Source organism: Aphelocoma coerulescens, chromosome 4 (assembly GCF_041296385.1).
Source record: "Aphelocoma coerulescens isolate FSJ_1873_10779 chromosome 4, UR_Acoe_1.0, whole genome shotgun sequence".
In the NCBI taxonomy this organism is placed as follows: Eukaryota; Metazoa; Chordata; class Aves; order Passeriformes; family Corvidae; genus Aphelocoma; species Aphelocoma coerulescens.
Window position 1 is genome coordinate 52,568,613 of NC_091017.1, and position 21,255 is coordinate 52,589,867.

At 39.7% G+C, this 21,255-nt stretch overlaps 1 protein-coding gene across 8 annotated transcripts; it reads right to left on the minus strand.

The window, feature by feature from the left end:
- Window positions 1–8,326: 8,326 nt before the first annotated feature.
- Window positions 8,327–21,237, minus strand: SPATA18 (spermatogenesis associated 18). 8 transcript variants are annotated; one of them, XM_069014125.1, is made up of 13 exons: window positions 19,635–19,665; window positions 19,402–19,518; window positions 18,900–19,005; window positions 18,706–18,788; window positions 17,191–17,309; window positions 15,286–15,420; window positions 14,396–14,630; window positions 13,259–13,417; window positions 12,704–12,879; window positions 10,698–10,821; window positions 10,286–10,351; window positions 9,445–9,490; window positions 8,327–8,970 (listed from the first exon to the last, which is right to left on the minus strand). In XM_069014125.1, exons 3-13 carry the CDS (start codon window positions 19,003–19,005, stop codon window positions 8,963–8,965), a joined length of 1,257 nt encoding a protein of 418 aa, XP_068870226.1. In that variant the 5' UTR covers window positions 19,402–19,518; window positions 19,635–19,665; the 3' UTR covers window positions 8,327–8,962. The 8 variants fall into 8 exon arrangements, with proteins under 8 accessions (XP_068870226.1, XP_068870222.1, XP_068870227.1 ...); XM_069014121.1 differs by lacking the exons at window positions 19,402–19,518; window positions 19,635–19,665 and adding an exon at window positions 20,973–21,237; XM_069014126.1 differs by lacking the exons at window positions 19,402–19,518; window positions 19,635–19,665 and adding an exon at window positions 20,725–20,820.
- Between the last annotated feature and the right edge of the window lie 18 nt (window positions 21,238–21,255).

Consider the following 21,255-nt stretch of genomic DNA (forward strand, 5'->3'; position numbering starts at 1 on the left):
TCTTGTCAGGCCTTATCCTGAATACCATGCACCATTTCTAGTCATCTGTGCTCAACAAAAATGGTCTGAAACAGAAATATACCCAGAGCCACCCAGAAAGGATAATCAAGGCAATGAAAAACCTCTCTTCAGAGGAGATGGAAAGAGTCAGTGGTTTTAGTCCAGAGAAACAAAAACTAGGAGAAAAGATGATTGCTCTCATCAGTGGGGCAAATACCAAAGGCGGGAACAAGGACTTCTGAAGATAATCATACTGGCAGAAGAACAAAGAGGTATAGCCTGGAAATGAATAAATTTGTGCTGGATTCAGAAGAAAACTTCCAAGAAACGACATTCTGGAACAACACTGCAATAAAAGAGCAAAGCAAATTTTCTTTTAAAACAGTAATTAATAAGTTGAAGAACATAATTATCCAAACCATTTGCTGTGACAGCAGCATTCCCTTCAGCTCTATCCTGAGGGTTCCGCAGGTGCAATTGACTGTCTTTGATTAGAAAATGAACAGAAGTTGCAGCTTAAAGCAGGAAGTACGTTCCTGATTCAAAGATTTTGCAGAATTCATTAGAAAAATATCTATTTCAGTCATAGAAAAAGGGAATAGTGGAGCAACTTGGCAATCAGCCATCGCAACTGACCAATCACACAGAACATAACAATCTTGCAAGCTGCCATTTTGTTGAACTAGGTAAGAACTAGAAGTAATTTTAAAAGGACAAATGTTAAGAGTAGTTAATTTTCAATCTGAATTTCAGTTTGGGATTTGCTTTTATATATGTTCTTCAAGAGGATTGGTCAGAATATAACCAGATAAATACCATTCACTTTGGAAAGACTCATTAATTTAATTTTGAAAAATTGACCACCCCAAAAACTAAATTCAAACACTTTCTCCAATAATGGATTGATAGTGATGTTCATCTTACAACACATTTGTCAGGATTTTCACATTCTTATCAGGCAGAAAGCTTCAATAGTTCAATCAGCAAGCTAATTCCCCATTTGACATCTGTTGATACTGCTCTGATCTGTGACTATTATACATTTATTTGCAAACCTCACTTTGGTAACAGGCTTTTAAAACTGCAGTTGAAAACCTGATTTTTTTGTTCTTAAGGCAATAGTGCCATCTCGTGGGAAATATTCGGCTTTGTGTCCTATGCTGGGCAGAGGAGGCCGGAGCCTTTCTTAGACAAGCAATTCCTCAAGAAAATGAGACGTAATTTTTTTTTTTCCCTAAGTTGGCCCCCTCCGGTTAACACATGAACTTTCATTTAAATGCCTACTAGCCCTTTCTAGTCACTATGTTACGGTTTTGTAAGGTTTTTGCTCTGCTCCAGGTGTTCTACAAACCACAGTCCCGGTTTGGATACAGCCCAGGGGAGCACAGGTCCTGCATCCGGCCATGGGCAGGAGGGAGAGCTCCCAGCCCAACTGCAAGCAATGCTACTCTGCGTTGTCCAGCAAGACCAGCCTCACCAACCAAGTCCATGCCGTGAGTCCTTGGCTCTGCTGCACAAGTTACACACACATGCAATTGCCAGTTGCATCTTAACCCTGCTTCTCCTGTCAATATTTTTGGATCATTTTATCTGATTTTGTGCCTCTTCTCTTTTTAATGGCTTTTTCCCTCAGTTTCTGCAGAGTCAAAAGATGAACAACATGTCACAAGCCAGACAGCACCAGACACCTTTTTACATTTAAAATGCTGTCTTTCCTGCAGAGTGAAAATGATGAGGATGCATCTGTTTTTTCAACAAGCAGTGGAAGAAGTGTGCCAGAAGCAAAGCTCTGTCATCTAGAGAGCTCCATGGGCATGGCTCCTTGGTAAAGATGAAAAGTAATGGACACAAATCAGCTTGCTTTTACACAAGGCTGGTTCAAACAGAAATAGGCTGCCTGCTTCAGACTCCAGCATTTTCTGCAAGACTTCTCCCACCACTGTGCTGGTGTTTTTTGACTCCTCAAAGGTTTTAAGGGCTCTCACACCAAAATCACACCATCTGGGCACCAGTCAACCTTCTTCTCTGTAAGCAAATTCAGGTAAAGCTCAGCACACTTTTGTTTTGCTAGTTCCCTGATAAAGATAGTGAGTTATGGAGCCATCAGATAGATATTAACCAGAAATAGGAATTAAATACGATCATGTATTCACAGCAAGTTTCCTTTTGCAGTCTGCACTCACTGTTTCAAGACATGCCCAAGAATGAATCCTAGGCTGGTTACTTCCATGATGCTCTTTGTTCAGCATTACCAATGAAGCCAAGCCAGGAAAAGCTGTAAATTGCTACCTTCACTTATAATCCTGGCAAGAGCACACAAGATTTGTATTTATATGTTATAACACCAGTATTATAAAATGAAACTGTCACACCTATCTATTTCTGTCTTCCTGTATGAGGCTCTAGCCTGTTTCCCTGAACTGTTATATATGTGGTGTAAGACAAACATTCACTCCCAAGCTTAACATTTTTGTGGTGGACAATTTATCACAACTCTCAATAAGTTGTGCTACTATAGTTACAAGAGCATTAACAAAACAACAACAGAAATGAAAAAAGAAAAGTTTACAAAGAATAGATGTCACCTTGATGTTCAGCATCAAAACTAAATTCACAGCAGGTCAGGTGCTATAAGATATAAAGAACAGAGGCTTGGTAATTCTCAAAAACACCCCCAAAACAATTTACCATACAGTTTTGAGGTACTAGTTTAAAACACATTTTTTATTCAGACTAATCAAAATGTTATTCCGATTGCAGTTAGTTATTCCTGAAATGTCCATCTGGGTGAGAAAACATATGCTATTAACTGGTATTAATCAACTGAAAACAGTTACATTCAAAATTTCATACACATTTCACTCATTTAATAGCTGAATTATTTGAAGACAGTACTACTTTTAAACCACAAGTTCTTCAGGTTGAAAAGTACACCATACAGTGACTGGAAATGAAACTATTAATTGTACTTCTATATTAAAGGACTGGCACAGCTCTAAGTGTGTCTGGTTTTAGTTGGGTACATTCCTGCCCAAATTACAGCAGCATGAAGAAATAATCAAGTTTCCTAAGCACATGTGTAATGTTCAGGTTAAAGTTGAAGGCTTAACAGTGTGCCTTGGGGAGGACTTCACACTGAACCAGCTGATACTTCACATGCCCTCATGTGAGCAACTCACCTCAGTCTAAGGAGTAAATAATTCACTTACTTGTGGCATGTAAAGGACTTTCAAAGAACAAAACATTCAATTTATGATTGAGACATAATATCACACATAAAGGTTTGTGAAAAGGAAGTCTATCTGCAAGCTCTAACAAATAAGTTTTCATTTCTTTAATACAAAGTTAGAATATTTAATACAACAGTAAGAAAATAATTGTGTAGTTAAGACCATTCAAAAATGGCTGACAAAGTTGAAAGAGTACTTAATTCTGGTGGCACTTCCATGGGATGATAAACATTTGCAGTACATAAATGCATATAAGAGTGAAGTTAAAAGGATCCAGCCCTGAGGGATGCAAGGCATAAGTCTTCCAGGGAGCATTTTGATAAATTTTGGCCATCACATTTACTTTCTTCCGGCTGTGGAGAATTTTTTTGCCTTAACTGACTACTCATGTCCAAAGCTTCCTACAAGACAACCAGCATCCCAGCTCACTGCCAGCTGTGACTAGGTGGCAGGACCCCACCAACCTGCTCCTCTCAACTTTGTTTCCTATGCTGGGAAAGCCTAGCTAAGATAATTTTTGAATTTAAATCTTCCTTCTGCAGTAGCAAATTTAGCTGAGCCATTTTTCTTCAGCATCTGCTAGTTCTGCACAAGTTTCTATAATTTTGAGCTGTAAACATTGAAGAACAAAGACTGTATATATTTTGATGATATTGTATTTTCTCTGAAATAATTGATAAAATATCCACGTTTCGACTGGGTTTGAGAGAGCCTTTGAGTTGAGACAGACAACATCAGCATTCAAAGGGCTGACATGCAAGAGAAACTCTTCAGCAATCTCAAAATCCCTCATAAAAATGTTCTACATGAACACCTTGGCCTAAAGGTGGTGCTTCTTTACATTCTGTGCTGTCTCATTTCTGCCAGTCCAATCTGCAGAGTTTAAAGTGGCTCAAAATCTAGCCTTCTCTTCCCTGATAGTAACACTTTGACCATGATCATACTGTTCTAAAATTATCTTCTAGTTGAAGTCTGAGTGGCTTTTTTGGCACCTATTAGAATTCACCCTCATTGTTTCTACTTTGCTGTACTTACAAGTGTGGCATCATCCACATTTGTGATTTAGAGGAGAAGGAAAAAAAATCTTAATTAAGATGTTAAAAACTCTTATTAAAATAGCAGGTCATCAATTTCACATTCATGATCCATTCTTTTATTGTCTTACAAGCCACTACAGATTCCCCTTTTTATATGTGATTTTGCATTTTTTTGGTTAATGCCACGTAATCTTTATTGGTTATGCATTCTCTGCACTGCTGTCCTGTGGATAAAAAACAGCACAGGAGCTATTGTTGGCAACAAAAGCAATCTGATAAATAGATTTAATTGGCTATAAATAAGCAGCGCAGGCAACCAATACAAAACAGTATACTGCAAAAAAAAAAAAAATACTATGGGCTGCAAAGTACAACTGAGTAGAAAAAGGTTTGTTTAGCTGTTACCATGCTGTGGACTTTCTATTTTTCTGAAAATGGTTTGCTTAGCTCCGAAACATTATGAAAAAGAGAAATCCTAGAGCTATTTTCCCACTACCAAACAAGACATTGGCTGCCATTTCATTGGTTTTCTCTTACTTTGAGACTAAGTAGTTCTCAGGTAGTTGTTGGGGGATCAAGATGAAATCGTCCACCAACCATCGCGAATTTGTCTTATGGCAATTTTAGATCTTTGGGAATACTAGTTTCTGGTGGCACCACAAGCGTGTGCAAGCCTGGAACTACCTTGCTTTTCATGCTTGTCAAGAAAAACATATGTTCTTCCATGTAGTCTTAGCTTTCTCAGAGTTGGTATGGAAACTGTTTTTCATAACACAGACATGTCTTGGTAATTATATGCAGAAGACAAACATATATCTAATTTTTTAAAAAACTACATCTCTTTAGCTCTTGGTAGTTACAAGGTTTTGTGGAAAATCTTCATTTCATTATTTTTTTTCTTGAAACTATACTCAGGATATCTAACTGTCTTCTCTTGCCACACAGGTTGCAGTTGCTCCGTTTTTCCAGAACTGTGGTGATTTGAGTTATGAGATCATTGCTGAAACATGCAGGTTTCCAAGATTCAGTTATGAACAACAATCAGGCTCTTAAAGAGAAAATATATTGCTTTTTATTTTCTCCTTTGACTTTCTTAGACAACAATAATGTACACCACATATGTGCATGTGCCATTGTGCCCCCTGAGTTCATTCAGAGTGGGTCTACAACCATAGAGAGAGTGACTCCCTATGTACAGGACCTCATTTTGCTTTTGTTGGTTACTAATGGGCCTAATTCCAATGAAAATACGTCTGCAGACTAGAGTCAACTCGTGGGAACCATTGCTAAAGTCTGCCTGAAATCTGTTCCTCTGCCAATGAGCCTTGTGCCAAAGTCTTAAGCCACACAAGTAGAGAGAAAGTGCATGGAAGTGTAAATCTGCATAGGATCCTTGGAAAGGGATCACAAAATCTGTTCCTGCAACTTAATTTCAAGAACTAAATAGTTTCAGAACTAACAAAAATATATTTGTTCGTGTTATTGCTGTAGTACTAATGAGCTGTCCCATTCCACGGCATAGGGTAAATAAGAGGGCACAGAAAAGAATTTTCCCTCCTTATACTCCAAAATTTTGGGGACCAATTTGGGAAAACTCCACATACCTTTGAAAGCATCAGATATTGACTGTAATGGGACAGCGCAGCTGGTGAATTACACCTCAGCTCTATTATGACATTTTCTGTGTAAAAGCATAAAGATCCAAGCAGTCACTTGTGTGGCTTGTACTAAAGGCTGGTTCTACAGATCATGTTCTGAGAGAGAGACATTATCAGTTCTCAAAAATAAAAATGCTGATAACAAAATAAACATTTACAATGGGAACAAACTATTTAAAGTGCCAGAATAAAGTCATAGAATCACAGAATGGTTTGGGTTGGAAGGGACATCAAAGATTGCCTAGTTCCAACCCCCCTGCCATGAGCAGGGACACCTTTCACTAGACCAGGCTGCTCAAAGCCCCAGGCAACCCATCCTTGAACACTTCCAGGGATGGGTGTCAACAACTTCTGTGAACAACTTGTTTCAGTGCCTTATCACCCTCACAGAAAAGAATTTCTTCCTAAAATTTAATCTAAACCTATCCTCTTTCAGTTTAAGGCCATTCTACCTCATCATATCACATGCTCTTGGAAAAGTCCATCTCCAGCTCTCTTGCAGGCCCCTTTTACATACTGGAAGGTGCTATAAGGTCTCCCCAGAGCCTTCTCTTCTCCAGGCTGAACAACCCCAATTCTCTGAGACTGTCTTCATAGAAGAAGTGCTCCAGCCCTCTGATTATCTTGATGGCTCTCCTCTAGACTCGCTCCAACAGGTCAACATCTTTCTTGTGTTGGAGGCCCTGCAATAATCCAGGCAGGGTCTCAAGAGCAGAAGGATCAAACCACCTCCCTTAACCTACTGGTCATGCTTCTTTTGATGCAGCCTAATGTGGTTGGCAAGCACATTTCTGAGTCATTGCTGCCCTTGAGCTTTTTGTCCACAAACACCTCCAAGTCCTTCTCCCCAGGGCTAGTCTTGACCATTCTCCACCCAGCCTGTATTTGTGCTTGGGATTGCCCCAGTCCAGGTGCAAGACTTTGTACTTGGCCTTGTTGAACCTCAAGAGGTTCACACAGGCCACTTCTCAAGCCTGTCCAGGTCCCTATGGATGGCATCCTTTCCCTCCGGCACATTGACTACACTGCCCAGTTTGGTGTCACCAATAAACTTGCTGAAGGTGCACGGTCCCACTGTCCATGTCACCAACAGAGTTATTAAAAAGTGCCGGTTCCAATACCAACCCCTGAAGAACACTTGTCACCAGTCTCCACATAGACATGGAGTGACTGAAAGCAACTCTGAGTACAACCATCTGGGCTGTTTTTCTGCCCACTCTCAGTCCATCCATCAAATCCACGTCTCTCCAGTTTACAGACAAGGATGTAATGCAGGACAGTGTCAAATGCTTTGCACAAGTCCAGGTAGATGATGTCTGTTGCCCTTCCCTCATCCACCACTGCTGTAGCCCCACTGTAGAAGGCCTTGAGCTTCACACTCCCCACCAGCTGCTCCTTGTTGGTGAGCATGAGGTCCGGCATACACCCCCCCCTCATTGACTCCTCTGTCACTTAGAGAAGGAAGTTATCATCAGTGCTTTTCTGGAACCTCTTGAACTGCCTGTGCCCTGCTGTGTTGTTCCTTCAACAGGTATCAGGGTGGTTGAAGTCCCTCATGAGAACCAGGGCTTGTGAACATGAAGCTGCTCCTACCTGTCTGTAGTGGGCCTCATCAGCTCAGTCTTTCTGGCCAGGTGGCCTGTAGCAGTTCCCCACTTATCATGTCACCTGTTCCTGTCCTCCCTTTAATCCTTACCCATAAGCTCTCAGTCAGTTCCTCATCCATGCCCAGGCAGAGCTCCATGCACTCCAGTTGGTGGACAGAGAGGGCAACACCACTCGTCTCCCCTGCCTTTCCTTCCTAAAGTGCCTTTGCCCTTCCATTCCAGCACTTCAGACATGAGAGCCATCCCACCACTTCTCAGGATGACAATAAGGTCATAGCCCTGCAGGCATGTCTCTACTTTCTCCTGTTTACTCCCCATGCTGCCTGGTTTTTTTAGAACAGATGAATTTAAGCTGGGACCCTGACGAAGCTGAACTTCTGCCTGGAGTGGCTGGAACTCCTTGGTGCTGTTACTTCTCCACTGACCTGCACACCCTCTCCAGGTTCTGGCCATCTCTTTCTGGCTCAGACATCTAACTGGTATGAGTGTTATGTCATGTTATCCCACATCTTATCACTGTTAAATCTCTTCGGTGTCTCTAATTTTTACACTTAAAGTGCAATAAATGTCCACAGTAAGAGATAACTGGACAGGATTTTTTTCACCAGATTCACAACAATTACTGATCTATCAATACGGTATGAAAGTCCAGTAAGTGTGACACTGAAGAGGCCTCAATCAAATATTTCAAGCCTACAGATACTCAGTGGCACACTTTCAAAGTACTTTTAGTGTCAAACTACAAATTTTTATTATAATAATTTCTAAGTAACAATGTATTTAAACAAGGACTACTACTGCCTTGCTAAAGCACACATGCGTGCATTCATACAAAAATACCAATAAAGGCCTGGGGATTGCTGGAGTATTGGCAGTTTATGACTGTTCTGTGCAACTTCTGCATTGTAGTTAGAAAATTCAGTTTATCACAAGGATATATTTAAAAGGTTGCTGTGTGAGACTGGCACATCCTGAGATTACCACTATTTTCTAAAACTGTAAATAAGCACGAATTAATTACATTGTTTTCAAGTAACAGCTAACCTCAACATTTTGCAACATTCACCATTTAGGTTATATTAAAGATCCTATCAAGATAAACTGCATCATTTGGAATCTGTGGAAAGCAAACATTCTAGATGCAATAATTCTATCTCCATCTGCAAGATTACATCATGGGCTCATGAGAGCTTTGCAGATTTTGCCAAATGATCCTGTACTGCGTGCACTTTTTTTTTAAAATCAAAACAGCTTAGTTTCTAAAATTATAAATAAGCCTTCTATAATTCTAAAAAACACACTGCACACAAACTCCATTTGAAGTGACAATTGCCATTCACATTATTGAGAGATTTGAGGTATTTCTGAAGAGAAAAGGCACCAGCAAAGTTGTTGAATCCAGATGCATTGCACCGCAGGAACATGTTCAGTTAGTACCCTATGGAAGGAAAAGGTACATTTCAGTACAACTATATTTTCTAAATCTCTAAACTGGGTTAGCTTCAAGATAGGCACACATTCATACTGCCTGAAATCCCTCACTTCACTGTCACCACTGAGCTATCTCTTTGGAATTTGAAAGGCAGGGAGCCAGCAGGTGTGCAGCAGCAAACTGTCTCTTGTATAGGGAAGGGAGAAAGTTTTACTTACTGCAGGACTGGCCACAGTGAAGGCAAGCAGCAGAAAGAAACCATGACAGTGGTCCCGGTAAAGTGAAAAAACAAGCTCTCCTCCAAGTCAGAAATCTCAACATTTTTCCACACATAAAGAAAGGGCTACCCAATTTAAAATAAGACTTGGGCAAGTATTATAGAATCAAAGATGTTCAACATGTTATTTTGTTTCTTTGTTCAAACGTTCAGGAGCTTAATGTGAAAACCATGAATCATTAGGAACCAACATGCCCACTTACTTGACGTTTTGATCCTCACTGTTGAAAGACTGCGGCTTCGAGTCACCTGCAAGACAAACAGAAAAGGAAAATCAGGTGTGCTAAAGAACTGTACCCAAGAAAGCCACGTGGAGACCCATCAACATTCAGGAAATTTGCACATGTCTATCCATGCAGCTCTACTGTTATAAAGTCAAGTTCAACAACTTTCTAGGATTTTTTTCCACAGCCTGCACACACACAAAAAAGTGAGCCCTACCCAAAGCCTCTCACGATTTCAATATTCACATTTAAGGGCCATTTAATAAGATGGGCTAACAATTAGAAAAATATACATGTTTTTTACAGAAATAATTTAAAATGTTGTGTAATTATAGCATATACAGAACTCTGTTAAGGTTTCTCATATTTGTATCACCTCGGTTCTTCCCTTCCTGCTCACTCTACAATATTTTCTGCTCCTTTGATGCATTCAGTAAATTAGGAGTAAATTTAGGTTACTAATTCCAGGAGGCAGGAACTATGTGTTGTATATGTACTCCAAGATGACTGAAATACTTCCAGATGATGTAATTATTTATTCAGAAGGGCACTAAAGCAAGGGGAGCAGGGGGAAAGCATTTCAAGATACACAGTTGATACTTCTGAGAATTACTACTTCTCATACAGTATCTCTACTGATCATTTTACCAAGCAACTATCTGTCAGTTCAGCTTCACCTCATTTGAGACCTTCAAGCAAAGGCCTTTTTTCCCAGTGTTAAAATGTACATGTGGCACATCAGCATTTTTAAGAGGTTGCCTACATTCCTAGTTAAAATGCTTGATGCTGTTAACACTACAAACATTCAGCTGAGGCTTACTTGACCAGACCGGAGACGACGGCCACAGCTGCAGCTTCTGCTTCTAATTCTTCTTCTGCGAGAACACTACAAGAGAAGAGTTTGACAAACCTCTTTTGAGAGAGAAGGTTTAATAAAGACAGACTCTGCAAGCAGACTTGCCATGCTGGAGACAAGGTTTGAGGACAGAGAGGAAACAGAGTAAGCTTTCTCCTTAGAACAGGCTCTGCCAACAACCATACATCTGCATAATTAATACATTAAGGAAAATGGAACTATTCATCCTAAATACAGGATGAGGCACTAAAATCTAACTGATATTTGATATACTACTCCACCCATAGGGAACAGTTAAAAACTTACTTTTTAAATTTTAAAAACAGTGTTGAAATTCACTGACTTCCCTTAACATATTCCTTAACAAAATACATACCAGAACGATTTTTTTAGTGACTACCTCTCCCTTCACAATTACAGCACCATTTTCCATCAGAGCAGGCCAGACATGATAGGCCACAAAGGGAGCTGTGAAATCTGAGTCACAACTACGATAGTACCTGTTGAAACACACAGTACAAGAAATGTCTGCATATAAGTGCCAAAAGATAAATATGTTTCAAATCATCAATGCTGATAAAAAGCAACTACAGCTCTAATATCTTCCTTGACAATTTTTCCACATCACAAAAGTAAGTACTCTTAAGGTGATCCTGTAAAAGAAATGCACTTGGAAGACAGACTTAACAGAACATACTGTTTACTTATACTGACAGATATGCCAATAAAGCCATCTAACATTCAGAAGGCCACTAGACCTTAATTTTTCCAGAAGCCCCACACAAGCTAGGGCCCCTGTGTCCACTGACAGATCAAACCTTCTGAGCAGCAATTTGGCAAGCACATTCATCCCCTCTTCCTGAAATACCTTGCTAAAACAAGCCCACTATAAAGGATATTACAGAAATAGTCAACTACGAAGTTACATCCTAGTATCTTATGAGCCATGAGGCAACTTGATTAGCAAGATCCTCATGTATTAATAATGAAACAGTGGCATTTTAGTGATGAAAAATTAAATCAAAGGTATATATACTGCATCTCTAAGTCTGGAATACTGGCTAACTAACATGTCTGGCTTTATGGGTTCAAACTCAGAACAAATACCAAATAACAGAAATTTTTAAAAAGCAATGCATTTATACTTTAGTAATGTATTACAATAGTAAGTTATACAAAACAATGTCACAACCAGAGGCATGAAGCAAGGCATAGGGTACAATGATGTTTGGCTAGCCCTTTATAGAATGGTATCACACATAACAAACAGAGATACTTCAATTTCTACAAGTTTTGCTCCATCTCTGTGTACCATGTATACGTGTAAAGATATACACATGCCACATTTATCTAGATAGATAGACAGATTGAGTATGTGTCTCCCACAGCAGCACACAAAAACATGTTACATGTGGTTTTTTAAGGCCATACACACCAAGTAGGTGGAGAAAGCATCCCAAGACTATCCCACAGTGTTACTGCTTCTTAATTTAGCCAGGAGCTTTGAGTGTCAAAAGCTAACTGTCCAGGATTTGGATAGGATCATTAAGTAGTCCTGTATGACTTTGCACTCTCCTGTCGAGAGTCTACTTTCATCTTCTCTATTTCTCTCCTTGACTTCTCAATCTCTTCAGCACCTAGAATCCATTCTATTCTAAATTATTATTAGAAACCTCCTTACTGATGTAAGGTTCTTTTTTTTATGCAAAATAAGGAATTTTTTATGACCTATCAATCCCATTAATTTTCTAGACAACAGGGAAGCACCCTACAGTTCTCTGCCTGCTAAAAAAGCAGCATGATCCTATAGAAAAAAGAAAAATCATGTCATGGTGTGAATTTCTTATTAAAAATTCCCATTTTTAAGAGGCCATTTTGGTTTTGCTCAGCTCTAAACCAGAAGAGATGGAAGCATATTAATACTTGTATGTTGTACAGCAGCCACAGCCTGGAGGTGGCAGCAAACATGTTGATGATCCGGGTAACAGACACCAACTGCCAGATGCCAGTAAACGTGACTTTCACAGAACAGGCCGGTACAGAGGAACAAAGATGCAAACATTTTTAAAAATGCAGATAGAAACTAAACAGGGAAAGCTGATGATAATTTTCTTTTTAAATGATAAATTAAATATGGTCTTGAGACAGAGGTTTATCCAGAAAATTGCTCTGCTGTTCACTAAAAAAAAATGTTGACACTTGTCTACATGCTGGTATTTATACAATATCATAAACCTTAAAGACATATCAAATTCTACTACAGGCTAGGTTTTTTTTCACCAATTAATGTTTAGCAATCTTAAACTTTTTTATTAATCAGGAAACAAGTAGACTACACAACCTTTAATGGTAAGAGTCTGACTGAATATAAAGATTTCTTACATGGCCCTATTGAAAAGTTCTCCATCAACACCAAGGGCAATATCAAGAGGAGGAATGAGTGTCTGCATTGAAAAAGCCAAACAGCACAACTCTTGAATCAAAGTGCGGATCAGAAAGAAATCAACTTCTGGTGGATATGGAATCTTTGGGTTCACGTTCATGGAGCAAACCACTTCCTGAAAATAAACATACATGAGTCATTTGCACTCACTAACAATTTTATTCACAAGCAAGTATAGAAACCCCCCCTAAATATGCCTCTCAGCCTTCTACATTTAAAAAACAGTATAAAAAGCTCATAGTAATGCTGCCCTCGACTACGCCAGAAAACAATAGCTTAAGAAAGAATGTGCTGCTATAAACAAATAAAACAAGCTATTACTAAGTCATACATATACTAGTCCTACCACTGTTGTTTTGGAAAGTAAACTGCTACAAGTCCATGCAATAACTTTTTTCGCCTTCAGGTTACAGTGCATTTCTAGTTTGCATATTCTGAATTTACTAGCTCCTGAAAGAGATCACCATGTCACTTCCCCACTGCCCTTGACTTACCTGGACACTCTGACAAACATCATAGAGATCCTTGTGGCGAGCTAGATAATCCAGGGCAGCAACTTCAAGTGACTCAGGTCCCACATGATCTAGAGCCAAAGTCTCTTTTACACTTATTTTGAGCTTCCAGAAGGCCATCTTTGCTGCACGAAAAGATTCCTGCAAACATAAAGAACATCTAGTTAAATACAGAAGACCAAGAATAATTTTTTATCAGTTATCTGAGAAAATTAATTTAGCCCACTGTCATCATAATAAGGAGGAACATAATATACTGCTGTAAAGGAGAAAGTTAACTCATCAGGAAGGAATTCTCTGATTGAGTGTAATTGCAGAAGATAAGATTGAAAAGCTTCCCACCTAACCTTCTATATTTGCATAGGATTCCATCACACACCCATGATCAGTTGCAAACACATTCAAAGGTATCATCAGCATTAGCATTTTATGTGACATGTAAGACCAGAACACCTCATTTGTTTTTGGGAAAAGAGGTTGAACTGGAGAGTGTAAACTGAATGACAGTTGAAAGAAAAAACTTTCAGTAAGTTAAATGTGCTTGGGATCACACACATTAAGAGATGCTGCTTTCTGACACAGGTATGTGTTACATCACTTTTATAGAAAAGAAGATTCCATACAGAAAAAATGAAAACAACTTTCTTCACACCGAGCTCACGGTAAATGTGAGGCATCTATGTGGTTTCAAGGGACCCAATTAAACTAAAAAAGCACATAGCTACAAGCAAAAGGAAAGCATGATATGGAAAGATTTTTAGCTTTGTAGTGTTGTAGTATTTAATGCAGCATTCCCAAAAGAATTTTTCTAAATCAGGCAACATTGATCACTGGAGGCATCATCTACTCTTCAGACCAAATCAGTTTTGTTTTAGTACCTGTATTGTAAACCACTGACCCTGTTCCAATCGTGGGACAGGTCAGGTAGGACACTACATTGACTGTTCAATGTAGAAATGTGAGGGAAAGAAAGAAAAATCAAAATAAATAAAAGAAGAAAGCTTTTCTTGTCTGCACTTGAGAGAAATGCTAATTTACCCACAATTTAATCCAATGCAGACATAGTATTTTACAAAACACTTCTGGCCTGTAAAATAAGAAATACTATTTCTTTCTTACCACAGCTGCAATGTATATTATCCTCTGCACTGTCTCTATGTCACAGATGAATGCCCTCAAAAGAGTCTCTGCATCCAAGCGTTCTTGAGCATAAATGAAGCCAAAGCGGGCTATGATGCAGGCGCGATGCGAAGCATTGACCCGCCCGGCCCGAGCAGGTGACCAGGTCCTCACGGAAATGGTGCGGCGTGATTTGCTCACACTGCACCTGAAAGGAGAGCGGCTCCGCACAAGCCTACGACAGATGTGCAAAGAAGCTTCATGTCACTTTACCATCCTCAGATGTTTTTCCCTAGGGCAGATTTTTTCATCAATTTAATTTTACAAGGTTAAGGTGAGATTTTGAGCCAACGTAATTAAAGAAGCTGCAGCTGGTTAGTCTAATATGAAGGCATTTGTATCAGTATGTTTTATGGGATAAAGCCTAAATGGTAAAAGTAAAGTAATTCCTAAAGCATGTGTAGCCAAGCAGTTTGCTCCTAGGAAACACACTTTCAACTAGTAATATTTTGGAGATTTGTTCCTCTTTCAGTACCTCTGAAGAGTACAGTTAAAGTCAAACAAGCGAAAATTGAACACTGTACAATTATAGGGCAGAACTTATTATAAGAGGACTCATCAACAAAAAAACTCTTTATTCTATACAGTTGCTCTCAATGTACTTTGTAAAGCTGCATTATTTGCTGTTTTGTCTGAAACTTAACATAGATGCTTTAAAATAAAATATTTGGGCACTAGAAGAAATCATCTAAAGAGTTTTATGTTCCTTCATAACAAAGTAAAAAAGCTTAGCTTTTGTTTATACTTCAATTTCAAATGAGGAAGAAATTCACGTGACCTAACATGACCAATTTCTATGATTCAGTGACTTCTCTGAATAAGGCCTCTACCTGCTGTGGAGAAGAGACTTTTGGGCATCCAGGAGAGAAATCTCATCCCGTAGTGTTTGAATCTCCTGTTCATAGTCATTCAGTTGCTGTAACAGCCTCGAGGTTTTGCACTCTTCAGCACAGGAAGCCCTCAGACTTAATCACACAGAACAGTCAGTCACAAGATGTCCTTCTATCAATGTAAACTATCTATCAACTAATCCTCAACATCAAGCAACAGGAGCAGAAAAAAGAGGAAAGTTATTGAGCAAGCTCAAGGAAAAATCAAGAGTTTAAAAAAGCATAAAACAAAGAAGACCCTTAATCTTACTTTAAATTGTATAAGTGTATTGTGGCAGGAGAGTGGATACACTACACTCTGTGCTACAGGAAAAATCACTGGCTAACATTTGGTGTCCTTAAGCTAGCTCAGATGATGAGGTCTAATAGAAACTGATTTCTTTCTCATATTTAAGATGTTAACGAAACCAGCTCAGTTTTCTTTTCTACAGATCAAGAACGTAGGTATTTTCTTCTATCATGTTCTTGGGCTCTTTTCTTTGCTGTAATATATTAGTCAGTCAAAGGATATCACAGATGTTATTCAACTGATACCAAAAGCTAACAGTTTTCTCTCCTGCTGTCCCCAAGAAAAGGAGTGTTTCTTAAAGATTGGCAGACAAGCAAGTTTATCTTCTGTCCTTTACTCTTACTTAATATTAAAAACTATCCCAACATCTCTGCTTTCCCTCTAAACACCAGTATTACTGTTGCTTTCCCCTTACCAAAAGTGGAAGGAAAAAATAAAAAAAAATATGTTTTCTATTTATTTTGAAGGTATTCAGTTTGTCCTTCCTTTTCTTTACTGGAGGACCCTGGTGAGATTTCTGAGGATCTGAACCAACAAAAGCTCTAACACTTATCAATTGACAAGATTCTTGTTCCACCTTTTTGAGGAGCAGACTGATTGAGATGACGACAGGTAATAAGGCCAGCAACATCTCCTAAGAGGAAAGACTGCCAGGTTCAATCCCTAGCTCCTTCAGGAAGGACTTCTAGCAGAATAGTGGTAAAAGAGGGCTAAAGAATTCTACTATAAAGGACAACTGGGAAAGAAAAGTAGATTTGGGAAGATGAGTCCTAGAAATAGGCATGGGGAAAATCCAAATTGATATTCTTGGAATCACTTAGTAAGGGCATGAAATTATATCACTTAATGTATTGACCCAAGACTTCTGAACATTCATTGTTCTCATGCTAATAGGATGCATGAGAATGTGTCTGCCACTTGGAGCTACCTCCTAAACGACTCTGGAACTGGTAATAACTGCACAAATTTGTATCTGAAGCAATTCAGTAATTTTTATATTACCGTGCTCCACAAAATATGATTTATGTAACTAGGCAAAAATTGTTCAGGTCCAGCCACTTATCTGGAAATCCAACTCTCTTCCTCCATCTTCCAACAGTGGCTTTTATCTTCTCGGATACTTACATATCAATTACGTAGCATAATTAATTGTAATATTTTGTAGGTCCTTCAATAGATGTTATACTACAGCCACTCAATTGATTTTTTTATTTAGGGTTTGCTCAGAATGCAACATTTCATAGACTATAACTCCACATGGGATTGTCATGGACTATACAAAACCTTTTTATGTAGAATACTTGCATGTTTTCCAACACCTCTTCCGGAAGCAAAACCTACCAAGTCAATTTATGAATGTGGGTGTGACTGTATCATTTGTACCCCACTTTGGATACATACACATGACACAGAGCCTAGATGCATTTTGAAACTCTGGCTTTAGGCCAGAAATGAAACATTTTACAAATCTTCATCAGTCTTTAGATGTCAAGGGAAAAATGTGGCTTGTTGAAAAACAAAAAGCAAACAAAAAGAATTGCAGTTAATTTCCCTACTCTTGTTCCATCTGCTTGATCTGCACACGAGTTGCATATAGTTTGTCCTCCAGCTCTTGCAGTTGACAATTCTGATTGCTGGCCAAACCTCTCAGCTGTAGCTCTCCCCCAATTGAACCCTACCAGGAAACAAAGTCACACTGCGTGAATGTTCTACCTTACAGATTCCCTCAGCAATGCACCATCGAATTATTGGCAGACGTATTTCTAAATATTTCAGTAATGACCATTTCTAAAGAAATTGAGAACAAAAACAATTGCAGTCTCTCTGAGACATAAGCAATACCTTTCAGGCACACCAAACAAAGACTCAATTATATCAAGAAAAATATTCACTTATTGTATACCTCATGGTAAAAATTAAGGAAGGTCTGCTTATGCAGATCTACTGCCTGAATCAGAACAAAGCATTCTGCAGATGTGTTGCACAGTTGGTTTTTTTCAGTTAGTCAGATTCTGATTGACTACATCACCAACTCAAGTAAACTTTTTGGGAATTCATGTATACAAAACAACAGAAGAAGTTATTAGAACAGAGGAGGCAAGTATTGTTATTCCAGAAAGCACACTACTGCACATGGAGCTGTCTTGAACAACCCATAAAATGACCTGATAGTACTGGAATTAAATAAGTAACTGTGCATAGGCTTTTCTTTAAATTTTGAATGTCACATGCAATGACAAATCTCTAACTGGTATGTCTGGTGTACTGTCATTTAATAACATCATTAGTTTATATTTTGGGGGGGTTTTGGCAGAAGCCTGCTCCTGCATTATACTAGAATCTGACTCTTAAGGGATATCACTTTTTATTTGTCCCATTTTAATTGTGAAAGATTTTGACAGAGCAGGTGTAAAAAAGAGAAACCAAAAAACATGGAGACATCACTGTCAAATCTCAGGATCTTGAAGATCTTCCTCTAATCTGAATTAGCCAACTCTCTCATTTTCTTTCAAAGCAGAAAGTCACAACAGACCTCTTTTCTGACAAACTGTTAGTATTACAGCCCCTTCAGTAAATATCAAACACATACTAACTCCAAATACCATGGCAGGAGCATGGTGGTATCACAACACGCAGAAGCACTTCTTTTTTTTAACTCTTCAGGAAATAGTATAATGTTGAGATATTAAGAGTTTTTTCTTAAAAAAAAAAAAATAAGCTCACAGAATAATGTATGGAGTTTATGCACACCTTCAGCTTTCACATGTATTTTCACATAGTGTTATTTTTCGTAACAGACATCTGGCATAAATATGATGTCTCTGCAAATGTAAACATAGCAAATCTTTACCTAGAAAACGACAGCAGTATAATAACATAGACTTCTTATACAATGCAAATTCCTCCACAATAGCACAGCTGTCTCCATAGGTGTCCCCATGACCAACAAAGGACACATTTCATTAAGTAAAATCTGAGAGGGAGGCTAATATTAACAGAAAGTCATTAAAGCTCTTCTGCAGGTATAAATTCACATGGTTCTATTCCCTTAAAATAAGTTTCTTACACACCTCAGTAATAGAGAGGCTGTTTTCACCTCCTGAAGCTAGGCTTGGCAGGTTTTTTATTGTGTCTGCACCTTCATTAAGAGTATCTAAGAAAACACATACATTAAGAAATGGTGAGAAAACTTATAGAAAGAGCAAGAGTTGGGAAAAATGTCACATGTGAAACATGTTAGTAATTATACAAGGCACTGACTTACCTTCTCGAGATGTTTCATTGAGAATTGAGAAGAGCCGCTTTTGAATTGCAGTGTTCAATTCTAGTATTTCACAGCATCGGTTCAGATTTTCACCAAAGGAATTCATCTGTAAATAATGTTCACTAATACATCTGTGTAATCTTTCTTACTTACAGTTATTCCTGTTACAATCATGGCATTTTTCCCACCTTATAATTACATCTTCCCAACCTTTTCTTACTGAATCCATTAGAACACTCATCTTTCAAGGTTCACATTTTTAATAGGCAAATGAACAAGACATCAGGACTTCTATGACCCAGTTAATTCACTACTTGAGAAAACATACTCCTTTTCCATCATAAAGAGGCTGCAACCACAAGCATCTCTAAAAGAATCATAGTAATTGTGAATCTGAGTTACAATCTTTCAACAGTTATTCAAATAACAATCTAGGAGATGGTTGGATTAAAAAAATATAGTCCGAAATCTGGTCTTCCATATTAGCTGAAATAGTACATACAAGGCTCTTATCTTGCTTTGTCAGCAGTCACATGAAGCCTCCATGCAATTTCACCTGATTTTTAAGAGTTACAAACTGAAACAAATACTACTGAAGGAGAAAAACCTAGCATTATGCCTAGAAAAAACAGCAAAACGACATCACTTTCAGCAACTGCAGTTTTGAAAAGGAGCTGATGGAGTTAATCTGTCCAGGATACTACTGCATCTGCCAGGAAAATACACACTTTGTACCTGCTTCCTTAACCTTTATCTGTAGCCTGTGTATCACCTTCCACATAGATCACCCTCTAGGTCTTCAGGTTTTATTGACTCCATATGGTTTTTACAAGCTTCCAAAACAGCTGAAATTCCCACCCATGCCCCATCAGCTTGGTTTTAATTGCTGCAACATGCTTTCCTCAGCGAGCACAGTCAACCTGCTCACCTCCACAAGAACACGGCTGCAAAGTGCATTTTTCCAGCTCATTACAGCGACGTAACACCCACGGTGTTTCCATCTGCCAGCTCCTCTTTTTCTGAAACAGCAGCCTAAAACTGTTCATTTCCCAAGACCTGAAAGACTATTCCCAACTCACTTATTATGGAGAGGTCAGCCCCCACTACTGCTCAGCCCTCCTACCTCCACCATCCATTTGCAAGATTTTAAAATGCATGGCACTGTTCCTCCTCTGGCATCTTCTGTGGTAGTTCTACCAGCTAGTCTCAAACTCCTTAAAACTGTCCTTTGCCACGAATCCGGCAGAGCCACACTGGCTATGTAACTCCTACGCACCGTGAAGTAAAGAAAATGAACTGACTTCCCCCTGAAAACGCTGCATCTGTGCTCAGCACCTTTTCTCACCAACCACAGCACACAGTAGTTACAGGCTCGTGATCAACTATCTGCATCCAGAAGCTACAGAAACCTGGGGACGCAGAAGTGAAAACTCTCTTAAGATTTTCCGCTGAGCAAAGTTACAGCTCTCAAGTCTCAGGTTCCTTCACTTCATCTTTCCCTAAAATTACACCTTCTCTACTATTTCCCCTTTTTCACCTCCTGAGGTTCCTGTTCCTCCTCCATGGATACCACTACACCCATCTGCAGCCTTCTCCTCATACCCGAAACTCTTCCCTCACACTCGCTTCCCTCGTTCTGAAGCCCTCCGGCGGCCGTGCTGCCTTGCAGCAGCCTCTCAGCTCTAAGAGGTTTCCCCACCCAGAAGAGCTGGGATGCTGGATAACCCGTTATCACTCTCAGAACCCTTTTTCCTCAACGTTCTCCTGACTGTTCCGGCGCTACAGCCCATTGCTTCTGAGCACAACCCCCCCGTGGCCCTTCCACCTGCCGGTCTTTTACTCCAACGCTCTCTTCTGTTCTAAACACAGCCGGTACCGCTCAAACCTCGCTTTCAACCTCCAACCCTTGTTTTCAGGGAACCTTGTCATAGACAAAAAGCCAAACAGCTGAAGCTGTGAGTGCTTTAAAGGTGTCAGAACTGCGGTGACTGGATGCGCGTGCGGGGCAGTGTCCCAAACCGGCCTGTGGAACGCCGAGCGGAGGCCGCTGCCCCGGGGAGCGGCAGGACCCACCTCGTAGTCCCGTTGCCAGTTCTCCAGTTTCTCCTGCAGCTCCCGGGCGCTCCCCGAGCCTACCAGACTCCTCAAATCCTGGGCCATAGCTAGATATCAGCTCGCTCCCGGGGGCGCTGCGCTGACTCCCCTGCCCCTCCAGGAGGGCTCCTCGGGCGGCGCAGGTGTAACGGAGATGGTACGGCCAGCCCGGACCCCCTGCCCTGGGCTGCGCCGCGTCCGAGTGCCTTTGCAGCCGCGGCGGTGACGCGAGGGCCGGCGCGGCGGCGGCGGTGCCACGGTA

Excerpts from the sequence above, each read along its gene's own strand:
- SPATA18 (XM_069014121.1), bottom strand. The coding sequence starts at position 21,059 with ATGGCCCAGGATTTGAGGAGTCTGGTAGGCTCGGGGAGCGCCCGGGAG. Across the intron at positions 17,310-18,705 it reads ACAGCCTCTCTATTACTGAG|GGTTCAATTGGGGGAGAGCT; the intron begins GTGTGTAAGAAA and ends GTTTCCTGGTAG. Across the intron at positions 9,491-10,285 it reads GTCGTCTCCGGTCTGGTCAA|GTGACTCGAAGCCGCAGTCT; the intron begins GTAAGCCTCAGC and ends TTTGTCTTGCAG.